Genomic DNA, 22,990 nt, shown 5'->3' on the forward strand with positions numbered 1-22,990 from the left:
CTCTAAATTTTATGAAATAACTTTTAAGTCCCTTTTGAATGCAAATTGAGATTAAAAATTGAACGAGTTTGAAATGAAAAAAAGTGTGACTTTTGGCACTAATTAAGAGACGAATCGCGGCGAGCGATAAGAAGGTCGTAGGCGTGAGAGCGAGGGAATTCCGGCGGGCCGCCGGCGCATCGGCGGTGGAGAACGAAGGAAGCGGCGTGAATTATGCAACGCCCGAGGCGTGTGTTCATATTTCACCTGGCGGTGTTGAATTTTTAATCACAATATTTCCACACCTCGTGTGTCGTTGGCATGCATAATGTGCGGCGGGCAAATTCACTTTTGCCCTAGCTGTCCTCGCCGTGAATATTTCACCAGCCAAAACACCCCCGACCGCGACGGCGCCCCCACCCACCCTTGCATTTTTAATACGCGCAGACTTTTGTCACTGGTACTCGGTCAAGGAGCTGCAAAAGTACAACATGACTGATTTTTACCCCGTGAATTATTGAGATTAACGCGAGCGGCCTCTTTGCGGAAAAAATGTATATAGAAAAAAACGCAGGCGAGAAAGTAAGAGAGAGAAAGGGATGGTGAGGGTGGTTCGCCCCTCGAGGGGCTCTCTGTCGAGAGCATCTTGTAAAGAGGCCGGCAAAACCTGTTAAGCTGACTTCAAGCCCTATCAAATGTTCCGTTGAGAGCCGCTCGCTCGCTAGCTCGCAGAGATATCGATGGCTTGAGAGAGAAAGCAGAGCCCAAGCATCGCCGCTGGTAGCCCCGATTCCGCTACTCTATTCATTTGACAAAAGGATTTTATTGTGTTATCTGCCTCCGCTCTCGCTTCAAACTGGCTGAATAAATTGCTCTTTCTTGCGTGTGTCCAGCACTAATGCTGTCAATCAATTTTTAATGGTCGTTTTTTTGTAAAAAAAAAAATAATGAAAAAAACCTAAAATAATATTATGCAAAATTAAATATATTTCGACAAATTATAAAATGTTAATTCAAATTTAAAAAAAATTATTTGTCATTTTTTTTATTTTAAATTTTCAGCAAATTTTTAAGAGCCTCACTCTCTGTTATATTAAAGACAAAATGAGTATAATTAAAATTTTATGCATAATATTTTGCTGTAATGGGCTATGATTCACCAAAAATTATAATAAATAATGAGCAAAAAAAAAATGTCTGTATCTTTATGCTGTATCACACGAAGAGAAACCCTGCTCTTTAAATATTTCTTTTACATTCCCATGAAGCCATGAATTTCAATATTTTATTTACAATACAATAATCCACCATGTTGTTTTGAAATCTTACACCTTACTCTAATTAAAAGTTAATTCTTCCAGTAAATTTGCCTGTTTTATGGAATGTTTCTGTTTAATTGGTTTTAAAATACATAAAATTAACAATTTCTCGAAATTTTAATTGAACAGGAAATCAAATAATTGTAGGAAGTTGTTAAGAGGTTCTCTTTTTTATTTTAAACTTCATAATGTAAAAAATTGAGTTGGAATTCTTATTTTAGCATCAATAACGCATTGAGGAAGTTGCACGAAAAAATCGCGAATGCCAACGGCGTCTTCTGACAATGGTGCGAAAAACGGAACACGCCCGGCAGAGATAAAATATATATACGCGAAGGAATAAAACGGGGTGACACGCGAGCCAGATTAATTGTCAGGTGAGGTTAAAAATGGAGCTTGCTGGTGGTGCGCCGGGCGCGGTGACAAAAGGGAAATCGTCAAAGTGCAATCAGCCGCGCATTACTCGGCTCGCTACGCCCCCAGTTGTAAATCACGGCCGCTGCCTCACGCGATAAGGCCTGCTGCTTTGCTCTTGACACATCCCCAGATAGGCCGCCGCCGCCGACGACTCTCGTTTTCCGCCAAAGATCTGTCTCGCTGAGCTTTTTGCCCGCAAAAAGGCAATTAGTCGTACGCCGAGGGCAAAAAATGGGCCATCCGACCCAGCCGGACACTGACGAATCAACCCCTCGAGCCACTTCTAACTAATTGGGGGGTTTATGCGCGCGAAAAACACGACGTACTCTTGTGTGGGCAATCACTATGTAAACAACCCTTTCTGGTGTCATATGCTCCTTTTTGGCTTCACTCCAAATGTTTATAGACAAACAAATGTTCTACGCATTATCAAATTTGAATTAAAGACTTTCACCAAAAGAGACTTATCGTTGCTTGGCTAACAATAAGATAAATTTTACTTAAAAACTTAAAAAAGATTTAAATATCTTAAGTATTAATTTTGCAATTCTGTTGCAAATATAAATTTTTAATGCTCCTTTGTTAGCACGAAAATATGATTAAAATTAATCATTAAGTAATTTTACTTTAGTGTAAAAAATTGCTATTTTTTCATAATTACAAAAATTTTTAACCCATTATTCAGATGCAATTGAAGTTTCTTTCTTTTTGACAGATGCATGAATTAAAAGAAAGGCGAAAAAAATTGAAAACAGTTTTTCAAAATATATACCTGATATTTACAATAGGAAAGCCATGTTAATGAAACAATATAAATATTAAAAGCTAAAAAATCTTCCTTTTTGAAAATCCAATATATTTATAACGATTCCGTAGGGTGGATGGCGCTGGAATATTTTCCTAATTGATCGTGCCGATGCTTTTAAACAAGTGTTCCAAGGCACTTACAAACGTATCCCGTCGGCAAACACGAGATCATTCTCTGATTGGGGCGGCGCGGAGAAAAATGTTTAAGGAGCGAGGGGACCGCGCGCTGGTAATGGAACGGGCGGATTTGCCAGAGAAAACGCATTTTGCGGAGAGGGCTGAAAGAAAAGAAAGGAAGAAGCCGATCGCAAACACACAGACAGCTCCAGTGGAGGAGAAAACACGCTGGCGAAATGAAAGTAAAATATTGAAAACTGCCGCTGGTAAAACTTCCATTTATTGCGAGCGTTTACATAAAAACAAGCGGTTCGTCGTGTTAGTTTTCACATAACGTGTATCTTATTAGAGAAATGGAAATATTTATAGGTTTATCAGTAAAAAAGAAGAGTTAAGCACCATCTTTTTTTAATACATTTCAAAATTAATTTTCAGTAGAAAGACAGTCCTCATCTAACTAAAACATCAACAAACTAAACTCTATAATATGTATATCCAGCTTTCAAAGATTAACAAATTAAAGAAATAAATTGATGAAATTCTATTATTTTTACAAATTTATGATTTTGATAATATAACGATATGTTAATAATAAATTCAGTCTATATTCATACACACTAGACTTAAATAAATTGATCAAAAATAAAAACTTTGTTTCCTCACTTGAAATAAAAAAATCCAGACTTAAAACACTTCAGAACTTGCACTTCTTTCAGCCGTTCACATAAGAGGCATCTTTTGCATTTGATATAATAATTGACGGAAGAGGTCTTTGTTTGTAAGCTGCAGAAATTTAGCGACAAACGTCGCTGTCGGCGGCACACGCGACGTCCGGTTGCGCGAGGAAAACGCGTCCGTTCGCGCACGCACACAACTGGTAGACGTCCTGAGTGGCGCGACTGCTCTGTCCGCTGCCCCTGCTCGCCTCCCGAAGCCCTGGCATAAACACGTTGGCCGCCTCCAGACGCACCTGCGTTAAAAAAGATACCCAATATGCAATTTTTTTCTTAATAGAAATTATTCATAAAACGATGGCTTCCGTTAGGAAAACAATGTTTTTATTTATTGAATTATAAATTGTTGAAGGAATTTATTGATAGAAAAATGTATTTTGAGTAATTTTTATTTTTCCAAAGATTTCAAACCCTTTAAATATTTATAGGAAAGTTAGAAAACTCACCGTGCCTGCAACGGACTGGAGTTTCATGTCCGACAAGCAATTTGCACTGATTTCACCTGCACGGGCTTCAATTGAGACACCCTGAGGTGCTTTCACGTGAAGCGACCTTGTTGGAGATTCCAACCTGAGAATTCATTGACAACAATTGCAAGTTACGAGGATACGAATTTTAAAAAATGTGAACAAAATGTTATTTGGTGTGTGGCCTAAAATTTTCTAGCAATATTCGAAAGCTTACAAATGACATGTTTTTGGACACATGTGTATATTTTTTTAACAAACATTCTATAATAAATTCAAATTAATTCTAAATACTCACTTCAATTCGTAACCAGAGTCGGCCCGAACCATGGGCGTCTGGACACTTCCGTCGAAAACCGCCCCTCCGGTGACTCGCAGGGTTTCTGCCCTAATTTCAACCTCCCCTCTCGTCGCTGAAAAAAGCACCTCTCCTTTGGGGTCGGTGACTCGGAATCCCCGCGCCAGACACTCAAACTGGTCGCTTCCTTTTAAAATAATTCCCAGTCACGGTTAAATATCAAGTTTATTCTAAAAAAATATAACTGACCTAGTATAAGTCTGCTGACCGTGCGACCCAAGTGGTCCCTGGCGTTGACCGAGAAGTTGTGCGATGAGTCTATGCTTATGGGTGTCCCGGGACGTGAACGAATTGTTGACGCTATCAAAGAGTCCAGCACCATCGCACGTCCTTGCAGCTGAAGACCGTCATCGACCACTTTTAATCTGCCCATGCCTTCCTGCGAATTAAAAAGGGAAAAAAATTGCGATTTCACGAACTTACTCACTTTAATTTGGAATTAAATTAAATTTAAAAGCACAAAGATGGTTCAAATCGGTTGAGAAACAAAAATCATTAAATTTTGCCGGTTTGATTTCCTTGTTATAATATCATTTCTTAGTCAGTTTTCAGGAATATAAGAAACAAAATTGAACACATTAGATTTATATTTCAGTTGTTCTTGCAAACACATGTACTATATGTTTTCGGAATATTTAAAAACCTTAAACTGGCTTACAACAAAGCATAACTTTGGAACTTCAACAACAGTGAATGAAATAAACCTAATTTCAAAGCAAAAGTTTTGAAGTTCAATTATTTTTTCTAAATTTAAAAATATCGTAGAACTTTTTTTTTTGTAACATGTATCATTATCTGTATTAGGTCATTATTTAATTTATTTTAAATATTCACTACAATAATAACAAAAGGCATAAATAACTTGCATTTTTCACGCTAAATACCAATAGCTATAAAATTTAAAACATCTGATGTATTTTTTGGTAAACTAAACAATGATTTGAATTTTATTTTGTTAGAAGTTTTGTTTCTTTTGGAAAAATTGCTTATAAAAAAGCTCAAAATATACATATTTTTTGGGATTATATAGCTTGATGAAGCTGGTTGCTGATTGTTTGAATTATAATTGGCAATAAAAAAGAATGCAGCACAAGAAGTCTCGCTCCGTCACGGTGACAAATAAGCAAAGTTGTGCACCTTTGAATGGGACGCGCGGCGAGACGCTGTGCTGATTATTGTGTTATTGTTTCTGCGAGGTCATTTGCATGTTTCTTTGGCGTGCGCGCACGACGGTGGCCGGCAGGCAGGAAGGCTTTGTTATTCTGATTCGGCATTAATTAATCGGAAACAAGGAGAAGTTGGCCCGGCACGGCGACAACTGTGCTAATGAAATAATCCTGGCTGGCTGTGCGCCGGCTAATTTGATTACCAGGGTTTGAGAGCAGAGAAACTCTTCCACTCTCTGCTTTAGCTCTCTACAAATTTCAGGACTTACCGACGAGAACTGCATGACTTTGAGCAGCCACAGGGTGAGCGACAGATTGACGATCACCACCGCCACCAGCACCACGATCAACAAGTAGAGGCACCGCTTCCGCCACCCATAGATGCCCACCGGGCCCCCTGGGCTTCTTGCGTCCTCACTGAAATGGAAAATCACAAAACAATCTGATGCGAGTCTCCCAGCTGCACAATTATTTACAAATGAATATGTAAAAACAACAATAACTCTATTAGAAGGTAAAACATGGATTGTTATATTAATTAACTTTCTTATTTTTTTTTTTTTTTATCAAGATTTTGATAAATTTGATTTTGTGAAGAAAACAAATTTTTGATTCCCACCAATTTATTTTCTTCTTGGTTTTTATTTAGGAGTTTTTTTTTATCAAAGTTTTTACTGATCATAAAATAATTATGAGAATTCTTTTATTAAAATAATTCAATTGTTAAAGCACAAAGCTCTGACCAAGTGCCATCTGAGAGCAATCCAAAAGCTAAAGTTACCTGGGCCAGTTTTCGGATGGTCCTTGTTTATTTTTTAATTATCCAGTAATTTCTACAAAGCAATACTAGAACGGTATGAATAGTTTTATGTTTTTAATTCATAAGCATGATTTGAAACTTATTAAAATTAAATTCCTTAGCAAAAATTTGATTTGTTTTTAATTTTATTGTTGTTTTAATTACTCTTATAGCTCTATGTATTACAATACCTTAACCACCGATATATAGATCAAAATTATTAAAGTATGTACAAAAATTGGTAAAAAAGCATAAAACTTCAATAAAAAAAATTAATAAATTGTAAAAATATAAAATCATAAAGATAACAATATTAGAAAAATCTATAGATAATGTTTTAAATGTAATATTTACACATTGTGAACATAAAATTTTTGGTCGAAAATTGAACACGTTATAAAGATGGTGGAAAATAAGGTGCACAAGCAATTTCTACTGAAAAGACCGATTCTAAATCCGACGCAAACGAAGAGAATAGAGGATTTGAAAAATTTAGTTGAGAGACGATTTCTATCACGGGTTTCCGTGTGTCTTAAGAGGTTTTGCAAGTTTAATTGAAAAAAGTTAGGTCCGCGTGTCGTCGAGAGAGAGAAAAAGGGAAACGCGTTGTTTTCCCGGGCGGCGCGCGCGTTAAGCCTAATTTTAAACGGTCTCGGCCCGAAATGCGCAATTTCACGTGCTGGCGGCAAAAAGAGGAAAAGGCCGTCAAGTGTGAAAAGACAACACAAAAGTCCTCGGGGCGTCGAGAGGGTACAGAGATAAAAAGTTAATTAGCAAGAACGGCGTAATCCCGGCCGGGCCGCGCGCCGAGATTATCAATTAGGGGCCCGCGCCGGTTAAAAATTCATTTCGGGCCTTTTATTTGGGCCCGCAATCATCGCCGGCGCCGACACGCCTGCAGCCAAAGTGTTCCAGGGGATTACACCGTTGCGGCTGTTATCTTCAGACGTGCAGACACGTTCTTTTATTGGGCCGGCTTAAGGGTGGGTGGGTGAGTGCGTGACCTCGGCACACCTGCCCTCCTCACTTTTCCACTCTGCAGCCTTTTAATTCGCGCAAAACTCGCGCAACAATCGTTTTGTTTATTGCGTGACCGGTTTTACAGTGACAGTGGGACGCAGGTGCTTAATGACTCGCACACGCAGATTAGCTAAACGCATATTTATTGTCCGTCAACTTTCGCCCTTTCTCTAAATATATCTCTCTCATACAATATGCCCGATGTACAGAACAATTAAATTCCAGATTTTTATGGCTTGTTGACTTTGCACGCTTTTAACGACGGCGGAGAGCGTTTATGGTTGTGAATGAACGATTCAAACGTCAACGAGTTGTAAAACACGCGAACGTTTTAATTTGAAATTACGACCGTCACACTAACAACGGGTCCTCTCACTTTCCAAATATATTCATTTGGGACATTTTGTCGTTAAAAAAGCACGCTGAAATAAGTATTTTTATTTCAGAAGGTAAACATTACACAAAAAATTGGTATACATTTAATGTTTTTAATTAAATCTAAAATTAAAAAAAAAATCAATAAAGATGTGCACGCTCTATAACCAAAATATTAAATATTCAGCTGAAATAATTGTAAACACCTTGACAGTTCAATGTTAATCAGACATTCGAGATTTTCTTTCTAAATATAGATAAATGTTAATCGCATCTAATATAAAAATGTTATGGGCATGGGCAAATATTAAACATAAATAAATTAAAATTTTCAATATAAATTTAAAATTTTTAATACAATAAAATGAATAATATTAAACTTATTGAATCATTTACTGAGTTAACAAAAACACATTTTAACCATTTTCTTTTTTTAATAAGATACCATTGTTTTATTCTTCATTCATGGTTATGTGACTGAACATGAAAAGCAAGAAGCATAGCACGCGTCTAAACTTCCATTATTTTTCTACCGTCTCATTTCTCGATATGTGTGGCTGCTCTCGATCGTTGCAGCACAATATCACAAAAAACCAATACCATTTTATGCATTTTCCAAGAGCGGAGAACGAACGGACTCGTCAGGTCAAAAGAAAACTCTGTTGGTGCCGCGCGCACACATGAAATCCATCCGCCGGTCGCCGCACACGTTCTATACAGGTCACGTAATTAATTGTATTTGAGAGCAAAATATCGCTACATGAAACGTGCCGGTTGCATTACAAAAAGTAGTTGAATGCATCCGTGGAAATATAGAGGATTTGCTCGGAATGCAGCCCGCTCGGCCGGAATGACTGGCAGGTTGCATATCACCGAATCGACAGGCTGAATGCACATTAAATTATCTCGCACTGTTTGCTCGTCGCGCGCGCGTCTCTCGATGAATTTATCACCAAGTGCAAACGATAAATTACTCGACGTGCACCTGATTTTTCAGCAGCTGTTTTCAGTAAAAATTGGAACAGGACAACTCTAGTGGAAAGTCAAACAAAAGTGAATTCAAATCAAGCTAAATATAGTCATTTTTGTTTCCATAGATATAAAGATTATTAAAAATTCCTTTCTTTTGATATTATTTATTTAAATTAGAGATTTTACTAGGAAATTGTTAAACTATGAATTATTCAATTTTTATTTTACTTTATACAATATGAGGTTCTAATACAATGTTTAATCTAAAAAAATGTATAATTTTATAAGAATTATTTAAATTTTTTTTTCATATGTTCTATAAAATTGTCATAATAACTTAAATCAAGTAACGTACGTAAAATCTAATTATTTATATCTTTGTGTTACTGAACCGTTTGTTAGATTTTTATCTCTGTATGTTAAATTTGGTCCAATTTAAAAAAAGCAAGCAACGTTTACGCGCGGTTATTAGCGCGAGAGCGGTGGACGATTGCGGAATGAGTTAGTGTCTGGCGTTTGGCTGCGATCTTTGGGGTCGGTTGCAGCGATTTGGCCTTTATTGGAGCGGCCGGGGGCGGCGATAAAACAAACGCCGCGCTGCTAAAAATCGTGTTCCTTCTTGGAGCGGCTCCAAAACGGCTCGACAGACAGGCAGACAGACAAACCGCCCAATCGTGTGTCTGCGTGTCGTCTGCGAACGCGGCACCAGATTATGAAACTTGCGTTAATTACTCAAGAGCAAGAGAAATTAACATTAACTCAATTCCCACTACCATTTTAATTAAGGAAAAAACTTTTTTTTTAATATCTTGGCAATATTGCCTGTATTTAATTTTCAATAAAATTCAACATTTTAGTTCTGGGTGAATTTGATAACCAATTTTTGAAATGTTTTGCAAAATGTTAATCCTGTTCCAAGAGTAATTTATTTTACCTTTTTTCTTTTTTTTCTAATTTTTTACCATAACTGAAATTAAATTCAGATATTGCCATAAAGAGAAAGGTTTTTGGCTTTTAAACATGATTTAACGTGAGCTGAACTCGCACCTAAAGGGTTATTTTTGGACCTACTGACCGCAGAACGACAAACACCAATAAAACAAAAACCATGTTTTCAATACGCAACATTGTATTGCGTCCGGCCGGTTGACAAACCATTCGAGGGCCGTCGGGTCCCGGGCGTGCATTCAAAATTACACCCCTCCTGCGAGTGCATTATCGGTGCCAACTGCTGCTGTCGTCTCGGTGACGGTGAATGATAATAATAATTTCGTTTCCGTCTCGCGTGACTCCGTGTTGGGTAGGTTGACTCGGGTGTGCGCGCCGTGCGACGTCTCACTTTTGTTTGTGCGTTGCCGTGAAAAATGATGATTGTCAGCAGCCGACGAGAGGCGTAATTGAAAAAAGCCGCAGGGATCCCCTTCGCTCCATATTGCTGCCGCCGGCGGTCGCATAAATTTCAACCCGAATCGCGAATGCAAAGTGTATTTCAAAGGCATGCCCTGAATTTATATTTATGAGGAGTCAAATAAATTCATGTTTAATTAATTTGTAGTCGGCGTATTTCTGGATTTAAATCATATTCGAAACTTTTTCTCTTTGACCATTCTTGACTCATCTCAAGAAATACGAATTTTAATTGCAAAAATTTGTGCTTTATAAATGTGTGCTTTTTTTTGGAAATACACAAATTTAGATCTAAATTAATTTGAGGTATCTGTCTATAGATATCTCTAATTTACACGAAATTATTAACTAGCTCGCTTTTTCCGTCTTGTGTAGCATTGCTTATCTTTTTTTTAATCAGGTTCCGATTTTGTTACGTCTATCGTCCATAATTAGGAAATTAAATTATTTATTCCTCAATAGTTTTCCAGATTCTCAAACCCAAACGTAATTTTATTATTAATTTTTACTAATAAAATAATTTAGTATTTGACAGAGACATAAAAATTTAAGAAACTTTTTTGTAGTTATGTGGTAGGTACAACTTTTTATTTAATTTTTTAATGTACCTTGAAATTTTCTATTAACGAAATTGTGATGTTGATGTTCTATGGTATTTGGTCACAAACATAGGAAAATCTCGAAAATCTTACGATCAGTAATTACTATTATCTATTAATAGAAAAATTCTTTACAACAGCTGGGCTATTTCAAACCAATTTTAAATAGAAAATTACTTGGGAAAAAAAGTATCTTCAAATATTTGGTCAAGTTCATTATTATTATTTTTTAGGATACAAACCAAAATACTTTTTTTATTTTCTACCATGATTTTTGTTCATAAAAATCCTGTAAATTCTTCTCAAATCAATAAGTCAGACATTTTTTATTCAAACTTTTAGAATCACGAATTCAAATAAGACGATAAACTAAAATGCATCTGAAGAGCCCCTCTATTAAAATTTAAATGCTACAAAAACTCTTTATTCAACATTAATTTTAAAATATCTTAAAAGTTAATATAAAATAATTTAAGTTTGTTGAAGGGTCTGATTTTAAATGACGTGATTTCAAAGGATCCAAGCTTTTGTCATTTTGAATTTGATTCGAGCTGATGTATCCGACGAATGATGAGTTTGAGCGTTTTGGTGTTAATCGGGCCGAGTGCACGCGCAATAAAAGTGGCGCAATTCGCCTTAATTGTCTTGTTTTATCGCCGGCCGCTTTTACGGCGCAAGAATCGGCTGCAGAAATAAAACTCAGGCGTTTCTTCTTCTTCTTCTCATGTATGAGAGGACAAGAGACGACAAGAGTGGAAGAAGTTTTCACTGGAGCCTCTTGCCGGCCCGCAGAGATACATATTTGAGAGAGTGCTAAAAGTGATTAGCGCAAATTGAAACACTTGCGGTGCGGCGCCACTGAATAATTTATCAGTTTTGCGAGAGGGACACCCCGACCATATTTTCGGCTAAAAAGCAAACAGACTTTGTGCAGCGTGTAAAATTCGCGCATTTTCTTAATTGAATCGAAAGATGCTTTTATCGCAAAGTGAAAATTCGTTAAATATTAATTGTGACGCACACAGGAGTGAGTCTAATATTAAATTATGCAAAGTTTTACTGATTGATCGTTGATGACATTCACCAGCGAAAAGTATTTGCCTCAAACAAATTTCCTGATTCAAAACCATTTGAATGAACCAAAATTACTTTTCCTCATACTGCCCGATTTTAGTTAAAACATTTTAGTTTGTTAATATATGAATTAGAGTTTTCAAACTAAAAACGAAAATCCCCGACGGATATTTTGAAATTCATTAGAATTAGAAAATTTAAGAAGCTCTATTTAATTTTATTTTCACTTATGAGTATATTAGTAACGTTTAAATTTTTCAAGAATTTTTATATATTTATGGTATCTAAAATTTTAAAATTTTTAATCATTTATTTAATGTGGATTTCCACAAAAATTTTGAATTGTGGCTTATAATTTCATGATTCATAATCATTTGATAATTTTCAACATTTTATCAGTGGCTGAAAAGAAATGAAACAAGTAGAATTTAGTCCAATGTTGTGTTTGGGTAAATATTCCTGGAATGAAAATAAGGAAGAAGGAGGAAATGATAAACGCCATTAACAAAATGAAAGAATATTCCTGCAGCTAAACGAAGACGTCGCTTCTAATTGCTTTTAATTGGGTGACAGGAGAGCAAATTTAAACATTGCCATCAGCAAACAACGTTCCTCGCTTTTATCTTGAAAAACAATTTCGCAATATTCGTGGCGGAACTCGCTTTCCCGCTTCATTTGGAGCAATTTCCGCCCATCTTTTTGCCTTCGAAATTATTTATACAGAATATTTCTCCAATCGTATGTGAAAATAGGTTTCTAAATAGCGTGCGTTTAATTAATTCTTGTACGTCGTTAGCAGGAGGGTGTCTTTTACGCCACCAAATATGACGTTTGCAGAGGAGAGCGCGGAAAAATAATTTTGCGTGAGTGGCGCGTGGAAATTTCGATTTTCAACTTTTAAAAGTGAACGTGTTGGCGAGCTGTTTGATATTACGGGAAGGAAGGGTGAAATGGTGTGTGTGCCAGAAAAGCGATGAGGGGGCCACGAACGTCAGAGTTTTGAACAAGTTTATTACACTGCAATTATTAACATGTTTAAGAAAACTTAAGGTTTCTGGTTCAAAAGTAAAACATGATCAGATAAAATAAAATTAATAGTCATATGTAATACGTTCAAAGCTGAAAAGAGCGTTGTGAAAATTGATTATGGCGTGTGCAACGATTAGTGATTAAATATTTATCATTTTTGCTATTTAAAGTTCGGAATTAACAATGTGTGTTTAAATTTTCAATTGTAACCATATTCGCCTATTTTATAAATAAAATAACATCCTAAAACTCTTGTTTGGAGTAGCAAAATGTGATCAAAGTTTGTAGTTTAAAATGAATATTATTTGATATAAAATCTGAAGATAAAATAGATTTTTTAATTCAAAACTTGCAGGAAAATTTTAATGCACCAATTAAATTAATTTTTTTTCGCTCTCGTTTGTTTTTAATTTATGAATGGTTTCTTTGGGATGAAATTACGCGGTGATATTATCAACAAACATTAATGAATAAACTGAATTCAATTACGAAACATTAAATTTGGAATAAAGTATGCTTAGTTTATTTTCAAAGCCTCACGTATAAAAATTTACAAAATAAATTTATAATTGTTTTCATTCATTAAATGGAAACGAGACAGAACAAATATCCTTGCGGCTGTGTTTACAAATTGATACAAACAGACTTTCACCATCGGAGTATAGAGATGGATACAAACGTGATATGTGTGTATTTATTCGCACACATGTACATTTGCAATCACCGAGTGAAAGGGCCCCGCTCACATGAATGGCGCTTCTCCTTCTCTCGCATCACACGTTTGAGTGGTGCCGAATAACCTAGGCCGGGTTATTATTTTATTAGCGCGAGACGAGCGGCGGCTCATTTGACGAGGCGAGAGATCTACGTGGTGTGTGTGTGTCGTCGCCGAATAGCGTTTTAATTATTAACGTGGCGTGTAACACGATTACTTTTAACAGTACATGCAGCATAGCGAGAGGACGCGGCGCGGCTTCATTTTCTTTGCGAGAGTATAAATGCGCGGTTCGAGACGACGACGAGAGTTCGAGGCACGCCCGCAATTATACGTACGGTGTGCGTGCCTCAGTGCTGATCGCGATATGCACTCGGGGCGTTAATTATGTACATTAATTAAGGCGGTGCAACTGGACGGATGAATTGCGTATTTGACATTCAGACTGCCAGTGATGACAGGCTGCTGAATCATTGTGACTGCAAATTAAATTAATCAGCAAGAATAATAAAAAAAATAAAAATTGCCGAGGAAAAATTTACAAATAAATAAAATAATAATTGTTCTTAATGGAAAAAATATTTATAAATTTTGATGGGGCAGTTTTTTTATTGATTTCTTTGCAAGGAACATCAACAACTCTTTGGAGGAAATGTATCTTATAATTCTATTTTCGTCTAATTTTAAGAAAAATTTTATTGCGAATAACTTCAAATTATTAAATTCAAAATTACAGGGATATATTAACTCTGGTTTTTGGTCCAGGCAGAAATTGAAATCACATTCAGTTTTGTAGGAAAAATAAGAGAATTTTTTTTTTCGTCTTCTTTCGTTTATTTTGTCATTTTTAGGCCTTTATTTGGCTACAGAATTAAAGTAGCTAATAAAAGAGGAAACCCCGAATTTCATTAATGTGAATTTCTGCAAAGAGTGTTTTTTTTTTGGCAAGATTAGCGCCTGCTTGAATTTGAACACTTACAATTAGATTGTTCTGCATCTCGTACAAATAAACCTGGATATGTTTAAATTAATCTAAACGTATCTTTGAGATTATTGGTGTGCTTTTGTGAGGCAAAAAATAGAAAATTGTTACATTACATGATAACATTAAAAGTTAAAAATTGTGAAAATTCAGTCAGAACTGTGGAAAAATTTAATTCCAAAAGCCATAAATAATTTGAATAATTAAGTCTGTTTTAGTGATTTTTCAGCTTCAAAATGCTTGATTAGTGCTTTTTCATTTGGTGATTTTGGTCGTTTAACATTAACATTAAATCTATTTTTTATTACTTAAATTAATAAAATTGTACGTCATTTGAGCAGAATTTTTAAACTAAAGAAAAGATTCCATCACAAGCGATGCTACAAATTAGATTTTTTTTAGTGTCGTACAGGAGGAGGAAATAAATTCAGCGCAAGAAAAACACGGAGGCTAAATCAAGCGCACGTTCTTAAGGGATTTCGGTGCGGAACAAGGCAGCCGGGTCAATTACGGCAGCGATAATTGTCTGCAGAGACAAAGTGCACATTGTGTACGTGGAGGCGCGCGGCAGTGAGGGCAAATTAAAGGCGACTCGGGGCGGAAGGCGCCGCGCAGTTTAGCCCAAAACAGATGGAATTAAGCAGCGCAGGCCGAGCTGCAAATAATAACGAGACGCGCCAGGTAAAAAGGGAAAGAAAGGGCCGCTCGTAAATAAAGGCCGCGTGTGTATGTGTGTGTCGCGTCCATTAGCATTTTTATTTGAAAGCGCTGCCTCCAGAATAAATCAACCGGGACACCTTTTTGCTTTTTTCTACGAGTGTCTTTTTATCTGGCAAAATAGCTGAGCACGATATAATATTTCTCATTCTTAGTGTCGCAAAAGTGCTCAGAGGATTTGTCACTCATTTTTGAACACGGTCAAAATGAGCATCGTTGAACCAAACCAACATTTTCTGCTAACATAGGCTATTGAGCAATTTACACAATTCTGAAGCTAGGTGAGGTGAGGGAAAATTGGTAATCAGCGAAGTAATCTATTTGCACTCATAAGTGAAAATAAACAATATATGCTGAAACTTGTACCATTGAAATTATAATTGAAACTTTCGAGCTTGTGTACTCTTTTGGCTAAAAGCCACCTATTTACCTTTTTTTTTTAACTCTGTTAGAATTTGGTTTGCCTTTTGGTTGCAAATAATTTTATTTACCAAAACCCAACAAATTTCTATTTCAAAACTGTGCTGAAATCATTTTAAGAAACAAAATGATCCACTTAGTCTGAGTAAATTAAAATAACACTTTTGTTTTATCTTAATATATTATAATGTAAAATATGTTCATTTCAAAATCTAGAATTTGCTGATGAATTTTTAAAATCAATTGGCCAGTTTTCCAGCTATAATTGCAGAAAACTAAAGCCTTTTTTCCTTACAATAGCATACAAAACCACCTTTTCAATTATTTCGATATTTTCGATGACATTACACATTAAGAAACTAATTAAAAGTTTTTTAGTTTTAGCACGCAATTTGTATAATATGTATATTAAAAACAGCTTAAATAATTATTTTATTTTAATAATTTGTTACTTTAAAAATTAATTTTAGAGTTAATGCATTTAATGCTATATATTAATTTAACATTAAATTTTATTCAAATTTTATGCTTCATTTTTGTGTATTTTGGCAATTTAAAAGAAAAAAAGTATTTATTAAAAATGCCAATTCTCTGCTAGATAATTAAGACCAGCATTTCAACTACATAATATTTTTACGATGATAAGCATGTTATACATTGATAATGATATTTGAAGAAGAAATCAACACAATGACTAATGAGAGATAATATGAATTGAAAAATTCACAATTATGTTTACTAATATACAAAGGAATATCCTATAAAAATTGCTATAAATTTACATTTATAAAATATGATAGATCCCGAAACCTTTTTCAGTTTTTTTTTTCAAGCCACCACAAAACTAGAAATAATGTGATATGTTAATTTTTGATTGAGCTGGATTGAACTTAAAAAATGTATTTATAAACAATTTAGAATAAAAATATTGACTAATCCGATGCATCGTATATTGATCAGAATATGAAAACGTCCACAAATTTGAGGTGTTATGTGAGGCGTGATGTGTTGTCTCACCTGTGTTGCGAGTCCATGCGGGCTGCTGGAGTGTGGCGCCGCACGCAGTGTGCGCTCTGTGCGGCGCCGCGGCTGCCACTGACGCTTCACGAGACATCAAAGAGTTGCCGCTCCACCCTCGGCGGCACCCTGAGAGCCACGCGGGCGCGACCAGGGCCAATCGGACCACCGTCCCGCCCCGCTCACGTGGACACGCCGGAAATGAGGCTCACTTTACTTTCGGCACGCGCCACGAATCGCAAATTTTGGCACTGACAAAAGTGCGAGTAATTTATCTACTCGGACACGCACCTCATTTCATTATGCACTTCAAAGTTAAATTTTTGTATCTTTTATAATTGAAATCAAATTTTTCAGGTGTAATCACGTAAAAAGTGGGTAAACACAAAATTTTAACTTATTGAATTTTTTGGATTATTTATGATGTAGACTCTTTGAATATATTTTGTTTATGCGGCGAATATCACATTGTTTTTATCTTTAAATTTTTACTGAAACAAGCAAACCATTATGAAAGAGCATTGCCGAGCGAGATTGAGAGTTTTTTTGGAGAAAACATTTGGAGCAAATTTTGCATTTGATTTTTTTAAATTGTTTTCAGCGAGTCAGAAATTATTGATACATATGACTAATTAGAAGTTGCAAAAATTCTAAACTTTATATTTTATTTATAGATAACAAGTAGTTAAAAAAATGAAGTGCTCTACATCAACTCTTGATGTGCCATCAAACGATGGTTGTTACACCTCGACCAACAAAACCTCACTGGCTTCTCGGGGGTGATTTATCTACAGGCGCTGAGTAGGCAACCGGTTGTACTCGGCGGTCGAGCATGCTGCATAACGGCGCCTACTTAGCTCGCTCTCGTGTTGTGTAGTGCGCCTCTTGTGGCTAATTTATGGTCGGCTGCTGAATTATGTATTTATTATCGTGTCTCGGCGCGCGGAGAGCGAGCAGGCCGGCGGAAATTTGCAAAGTTACCATGTTTAGCCTGCAATTGGCATACCTTGCGTTGTTATATTAATGGTTAAGGCGCAGATCAAACTTATGGTCCTGAGGGTAATTTTATTTTATGGCCCTGTGCTTCGTTTAAAATTAGAAAATTACCAGGAATTTGAATCTAATTCAGTTTCAAAGTGTCTTTGTTAGTTTAATTTATTAGATTATGAATAAGACGGTGGTCTGGTAAATTTGGAATAAATAATCATAAAAATAATGGCGAAATAATTTACAAATGAATTTCTCTTGCTTAATGCGCGTAAAATTTTGCAATGTAGCTTCTAAATTGATTGAAAATTATCTTGATTGAAATAATTTCAATGTAATGAATTAATTTATTCACATTTTTAAATTAATAATATTTATTACTGAACCTTATATCATCTTTTATTGATGGTAGTGAGACCAGTGAGACAATTGTATTTAAGAGAAAAAATATTGAAAAAAAAAATAGTCCAATCAAGTGGGAGAGGCAATTTTTAATACCTAAAATTCAAGCGACAAAATATCAGATAGGTTCAAAGCAGTACGGTGGCACCTGGCAAATGACGCCTTTCCGATCCATACAGTCGAAAGGACGCAAGTCGTTTGGTGCACAAATTTTGTAATTTTTTCCCATTTGACTTGATTTGTGAAGAATAAACAACAACAATAATCAATTTTGGAAATTTTATATTATTATATTTTTGAGTAGGATTGCCAATAATTTTTAAGAAGTAAAAAGTTAGCTGCCAAGAAAATGAATACAGTACTCGCAAGTTCACTTCAAACTTAAAACAAGCAGAAGTAATACCGAAAATTCTTTAAATTCTACCCCGTTTTGTCGTTCGACTTAAAACGTCGCAGGTGCCAAAATCGAATGACACCGCGAGAGTAGTCACTTTGATCAAAACAAAGTTCCGCTCGCATCAAGTCTGAGTGGGTCAAATGCGATTTCTCGAGACTTCACCTGCGGCCGTACGACTACAGTCGAAAATCGAGCGTCGATCGATATCGGGCCGGGAGGCAGTTAACCTTTTTAAGTGCCATTTCTGGGTGCATCTCGGCGAGACAGAAAGACAAGCAACGAGCCGCCCCCGGGGAGCAATTGGCTTGCAAATGTCGACGGAGAAGATCCTCCGAGCGGGAATTTATTGTGCGCGGCAGGAAGCAATTAAAAAGACAGCCGCGATAATGTTTCAATAGCGCCATAATTCAATCCGCTAGACTTTCAGCTTAATTAAAAATCGGTGCTGGTGAAATTTATTAAAGTTGTCAGGTGGAGCGTGAACGCGCGCGCCCTTTGATGTTGCCTATTGATTGGCCCGATGGCTCATTCATTCGCCTCATTCATCGCCCACCGATTATGCACGTATACCTGCCTTGTGCAAATTCCGCGCTTGTTTGTGCCTCGTGTACATTGTTATTGCTCGCCCCGTTATTGTATTCCGTCTTGTTGTAATTAGCATTTTCGCACATGTATTATGCAATGCACGAGTGTGTGTGCTTTTCTTCCCCGTAATTTAATTAATTTTCACCCGTAGTAATTGTGAATTTGATTAGTGATTTCACTGCACTTGCTCATCATAGTTGAGATCTAATCAAAAGTCCTTTCGCTCTGTTGAACTTTGGCATGTTGAAATATTTAATAGATTATTCCATCATACCAACCAAAGAAAAATGCACGACCCAATTAATCAGTTATTGATTTTTTTTTTTTAATTCAAAAATTGTCGCAGGTCGCTTTTTGTTTGTATCGTTTTTCTTATTTTCAACAAATGTCTTTTTGCTTGGCAATTCGGCTAATTTAGGGTGCGAAAAAATTTGTGATTTATCGCTTTTTCAAAATTGGTCGTCTACAGATCAATAAAATCTGCTCCAATAAACCTTTCAGTTTTTTTTAATCCTTTGATTTGAAATATATGGCAAGTTTTAAACTTGAGTGAGTAAAAGACGCTGCTCAAATTCTGAAAACGAACAACTCTTGACCACAATTAATAATTAGTTCAATCAAATGTATCTCCCTCTTTTTTTAATTTTTACTATTTTACATTTTAATTAATATTATACTATAAAGATTTCAATTATAGATCGATTAAATCCTTTCTATTTTGTATACGTTCCTTGAAGTAAGGTTCCGTTTGAATAGAGTTAATAATTAATTCATATTTCACACAACTCTTCATCTTTGATAAACTATGCTGGTGCCGAGTGGAATGAAGCAAAGCACGCGGACAGCGAGAGGGAACAAAGCAGGGATGAAAAATCGCCGACCGTTCTCCAATTACCGTTTGCCAAAAAACTAAGCCTCAAAATGGGCCGTGCAATTAGCAGTGTCGGAATTCACGCTCGCCGACCGGAGAGTGAAATTGAAAACCCTGTCATACTGTGTCAGCTCCAATTTCATTCAACACTGCTGGCGGAAACAAAGGCCATTTGAGCTGCGCTCCCAAAATTAAGTTCTTTTACGAATATATTTAGCATTGCTTTGAAGGTTTCTTCATAAACTTCTCTTTGTTCTCTTTTTAAAGGCAGGATAAAGAATTAATGAAAACAAAGATTTTGTTTTAGACCAAAATTTATTTAATAAATTAATTTTTCGGGATGACTTAAGTTAAATAGATGTATCATAAAAGATCAAATTTCTCAAGCAACTTTAAAAAATTATCGGGAAAAAAGTTCAGTCAAACATGTGAAACTAATTATTGCTCACGGATTTGAAAAATAAAAAGATATGTACAATGATGATCCTTCATAGACTTTTAAGAATTTCCTCAAAGGTTTTTTTTTACAATAGTATTTTTGGATGAAAGTATTCAAACGGCAGCCAAACAAGCTTTTACGTCAATAACTGTATAAAATTTTGTTCAAAAATAGTTTTCTAAAAACCGTTCAAAGCGTTTCACAAAGATCTATCAAGTTCTTAAATAAATGGCAAAATTTGCATTTTCTGACGCTTAAAACAGAACCAACATTAATATCATTTAGTTTAAAAGCAGTGCGGTGGCACCTGGCAGATGAGGCCTTTCCGATCCATACAGTTGAAAGGATGCAAGTCGCTTGGTGCACAAAGAGCTCCGCAGTTGACAGTGTCAGGGAGATATCCAAAGAGCCACAAAGCAGGATCCACCAATTCGCCACTCGTCCATCTGAAGTCGCCGGCCGCACGTCCTTTGTCAGAGGACCCAATCCAAGAGTGGAAAGCTGTTAATTACTTATTTTAGAAATTCAACCATAAATTTCTGACGGTCTGGCCCTCACCACGTGAATAATTGTCAAACACATCGCGCAGCATTGTCCTGTTGTAAAGGTGTGCCAGTTGCATGTCGTTGGCCTTGCAAAAATTGTAAGCCTCACACCATGTCATCCAAACCTACCATAAACTTAATATAAAATTTTTATTTAATGTAATTTAATAATTTTACACTTGTATTAAAGTGGAACACTCCACTTTTCATGGTTGTCAAAGTCAAATTCTTCCCTGTTAAAAAATAGTTATTTGTTTTGTTATGGAATTTAATTTATTTTTGCTCCTTACCTGAAATACTGCAGTCTACGGCATTGCTCTAAAGGTTTTTTATTATTATTTTTTTTTACTTAATTATTAAATAAGTTATGTTGCTTACGTTTCGAACCAAAGGAGTTTCAAGATCACAAGCCACGTCTTCCGGTTTTAGGGTTGTCGTTGGTCTTGGAGTGGTGGTTGTTGAGGTAACTACCGCACATCCCTCTTTTCTCTTTGGCAAGGCGGACACCACTGCAAAAATAAAAACCAAGGCAAAAATTGCTCTCATCGTTCTCAAGTTTACCGACGGAGTTTTCAATCGTGAATGGATTAATTTTAATTTCGGTTAACTCTATTTATTAAGCAGAAGATAATCTTGTCTAGAGATAAGAACTGCAAAGGAATATTCATTTGTAGGTCAGAACGAATAAAAATGTAGTAGACTTGCGTACTTCCTGGAATTCATATTGCAAGTAATAAAAGCCGGCAGATTATCAATGTTTGCTGATTAATCTTGATCGTTTATAATGGGATTACCCTACCGCTTTTTGTATATTGCTCTGCATTTAATCAGGTTAAAAATCTTTATGAAATTGCAATCCAGTTATTCCGGTTACAAAAAAGATAAAGGGTTTTGACTTGTATTGCCATATAGGAATGAAGAGGTGATCAAATTGATTTCTGTTGTGCAATTACACAGATATTAGATAATATTGATTGTTATAAGCAATTTTGCATGATGGATGCAGTGAAATTTGAGGCATTCGATCTGATATTTCGCTAACGTGGAGAGCGAGTTCATATTCATAGATTGTTTTGCTGAAAACAGCAGCGCATGATAGATTTGGATTTATTGATTATGGCAATTATGCTGGTGAAATTACTGGACTCGTCTTGTCAATATTGCAAAGACGTAGAGCTAAGAATGAAAACAACAATTTTAAAGTAGAGTTTATGGACAATAATTTTTAATAAGAGTTGTTAAAATTAATAATATAAAAATCTAATTTAACTTTTTACAGTCAACAAAATCTATCATAATAATTATTTAAAGAGTAGGTTAAAAGATATAAGGATATAATATAACTGAAGCAGAACAGAAAGTTTAAGTTGTTCTCGCTTCCTAAATTTCATTAAAAATAATTTTTTTACTTTTAATTATGCATATGGAAATAATAAATTGTATTCCTAATTTTTAAAGCTGAACAAGATTTAGACTATAGGTAGTAAAAAATTCAATTTTAGCCCCATTATTTTTAACAGAGAACAGCAATATTTCCTGTCATCTCTTTTTAGCATAAACTTCTAATAGTTTAAATTTTTAATTTTTTCTGATGAATTATTTTTTACGCAGTATTATTTTGATAAGATCCTATCTTCAATTGAACAAAATCCACATCCTTATTGTTAGACTTTAAATCGCAATATTGGCTTGACGCACATATTTTTTCACCTTGATCGGTACAAAGAATTGCAGTCTCTGTTAATAAATGGCAAAACTAAGAAAAATTGTCGATTCTTTGACGCTAATCGCTTCCAGATAATCCTCAATTGACATATTAAATTAAATACGTTGTTAGACTAAAGGGAAAGATAAGCCACTTTAACGTCTTTGCGGCAGATAGACGTGCCATAAATAAAAAACCCGCAACCCAAATTAGCATTTTTGACCCCAATTCTTCATTTTTCACAAGATCGGCGCTCGATGCGCGTAGAAATAATAAATTTTGTGAGGCGGCGTGCAGGAAGACGAATTGCGGTCGTTGTTCTTTCTTTTTGTATGTCGGGCTTGGTATTTCATGCATAAAATATTTTCGATCAGCCGAAGAGACAAAGTAGCAAGAGAAGCCTTCCGTTCCAAGAGCTGGGCGGAGGCTGCACAGAGACGATTGTTGCACATGTAGGCGAGTGAGAGAGAGGAATTCGTCGTCGGTGCTTTTCATAAATGCCGGTGAATTATGGTGGCATCGGAATTTCATTAGGCGAGGCTGCAGTCTCGCCAGCCCTTCTTGCAAAT

At 35.8% G+C, this 22,990-nt stretch overlaps 3 protein-coding genes across 3 annotated transcripts in view; 1 reads left to right on the forward strand and 2 right to left on the reverse strand.

The window, feature by feature from the left end:
• The window catches only part of LOC132200343 (delta-sarcoglycan-like), a 58,596-nt gene that overhangs the window by 1,386 nt on the left and 34,220 nt on the right, over window positions 1–22,990 (forward strand). The gene's annotated exons all lie outside the window — the stretch shown is intronic.
• LOC132200925 (delta-sarcoglycan) lies at window positions 2,918–16,557 on the reverse strand. Its single transcript, XM_059626714.1, has 6 exons — window positions 16,491–16,557; window positions 5,634–5,781; window positions 4,388–4,577; window positions 4,139–4,325; window positions 3,820–3,943; window positions 2,918–3,609 (listed from the first exon to the last, which is right to left on the reverse strand). The coding sequence occupies exons 1-6, from the start codon at window positions 16,505–16,507 to the stop codon at window positions 3,433–3,435; spliced, it is 843 nt and encodes a 280-aa protein (XP_059482697.1). The 5' UTR covers window positions 16,508–16,557; the 3' UTR covers window positions 2,918–3,432.
• Window positions 20,073–21,287, reverse strand: LOC132200924 (uncharacterized). Its single transcript, XM_059626713.1, has 5 exons — window positions 21,095–21,287; window positions 21,007–21,034; window positions 20,894–20,949; window positions 20,730–20,841; window positions 20,073–20,672 (listed from the first exon to the last, which is right to left on the reverse strand). The coding sequence occupies exons 1-5, from the start codon at window positions 21,260–21,262 to the stop codon at window positions 20,458–20,460; spliced, it is 579 nt and encodes a 192-aa protein (XP_059482696.1). The 5' UTR covers window positions 21,263–21,287; the 3' UTR covers window positions 20,073–20,457.

The sequence above is a fragment of the Neocloeon triangulifer genome, unplaced genomic scaffold (assembly GCF_031216515.1).
Source record: "Neocloeon triangulifer isolate White Clay Creek 2 clone unplaced genomic scaffold, ASM3121651v1 ptg000014l, whole genome shotgun sequence".
Lineage (NCBI taxonomy): Eukaryota > Metazoa > Arthropoda > Insecta > Ephemeroptera > Baetidae > Neocloeon > Neocloeon triangulifer.

Bases quoted from the DNA above. Each gene is read 5' to 3' on its own strand.
- LOC132200925 (XM_059626714.1), bottom strand. The intron at 4,326-4,387 runs GTCAGTTATATT...TTATTTTAAAAG, and splicing joins GGTCAGCAGACTTATACTAG to GAAGCGACCAGTTTGAGTGT. The intron at 3,610-3,819 runs GTGAGTTTTCTA...TTTTTAACGCAG, and splicing joins TCCAGTCCGTTGCAGGCACG to GTGCGTCTGGAGGCGGCCAA.
- LOC132200924 (XM_059626713.1), bottom strand. From the start codon at position 21,262: ATGAGAGCAATTTTTGCCTTGGTTTTTATTTTTGCAGTGGTGTCCGCC. The intron at 21,035-21,094 runs GTAAGCAACATA...AAAAACCTTTAG, and splicing joins AAACTCCTTTGGTTCGAAAC to AGCAATGCCGTAGACTGCAG. The intron at 20,842-20,893 runs GTAAAATTATTA...AGTTTATGGTAG, and splicing joins TGTTCCACTTTAATACAAGT to GTTTGGATGACATGGTGTGA.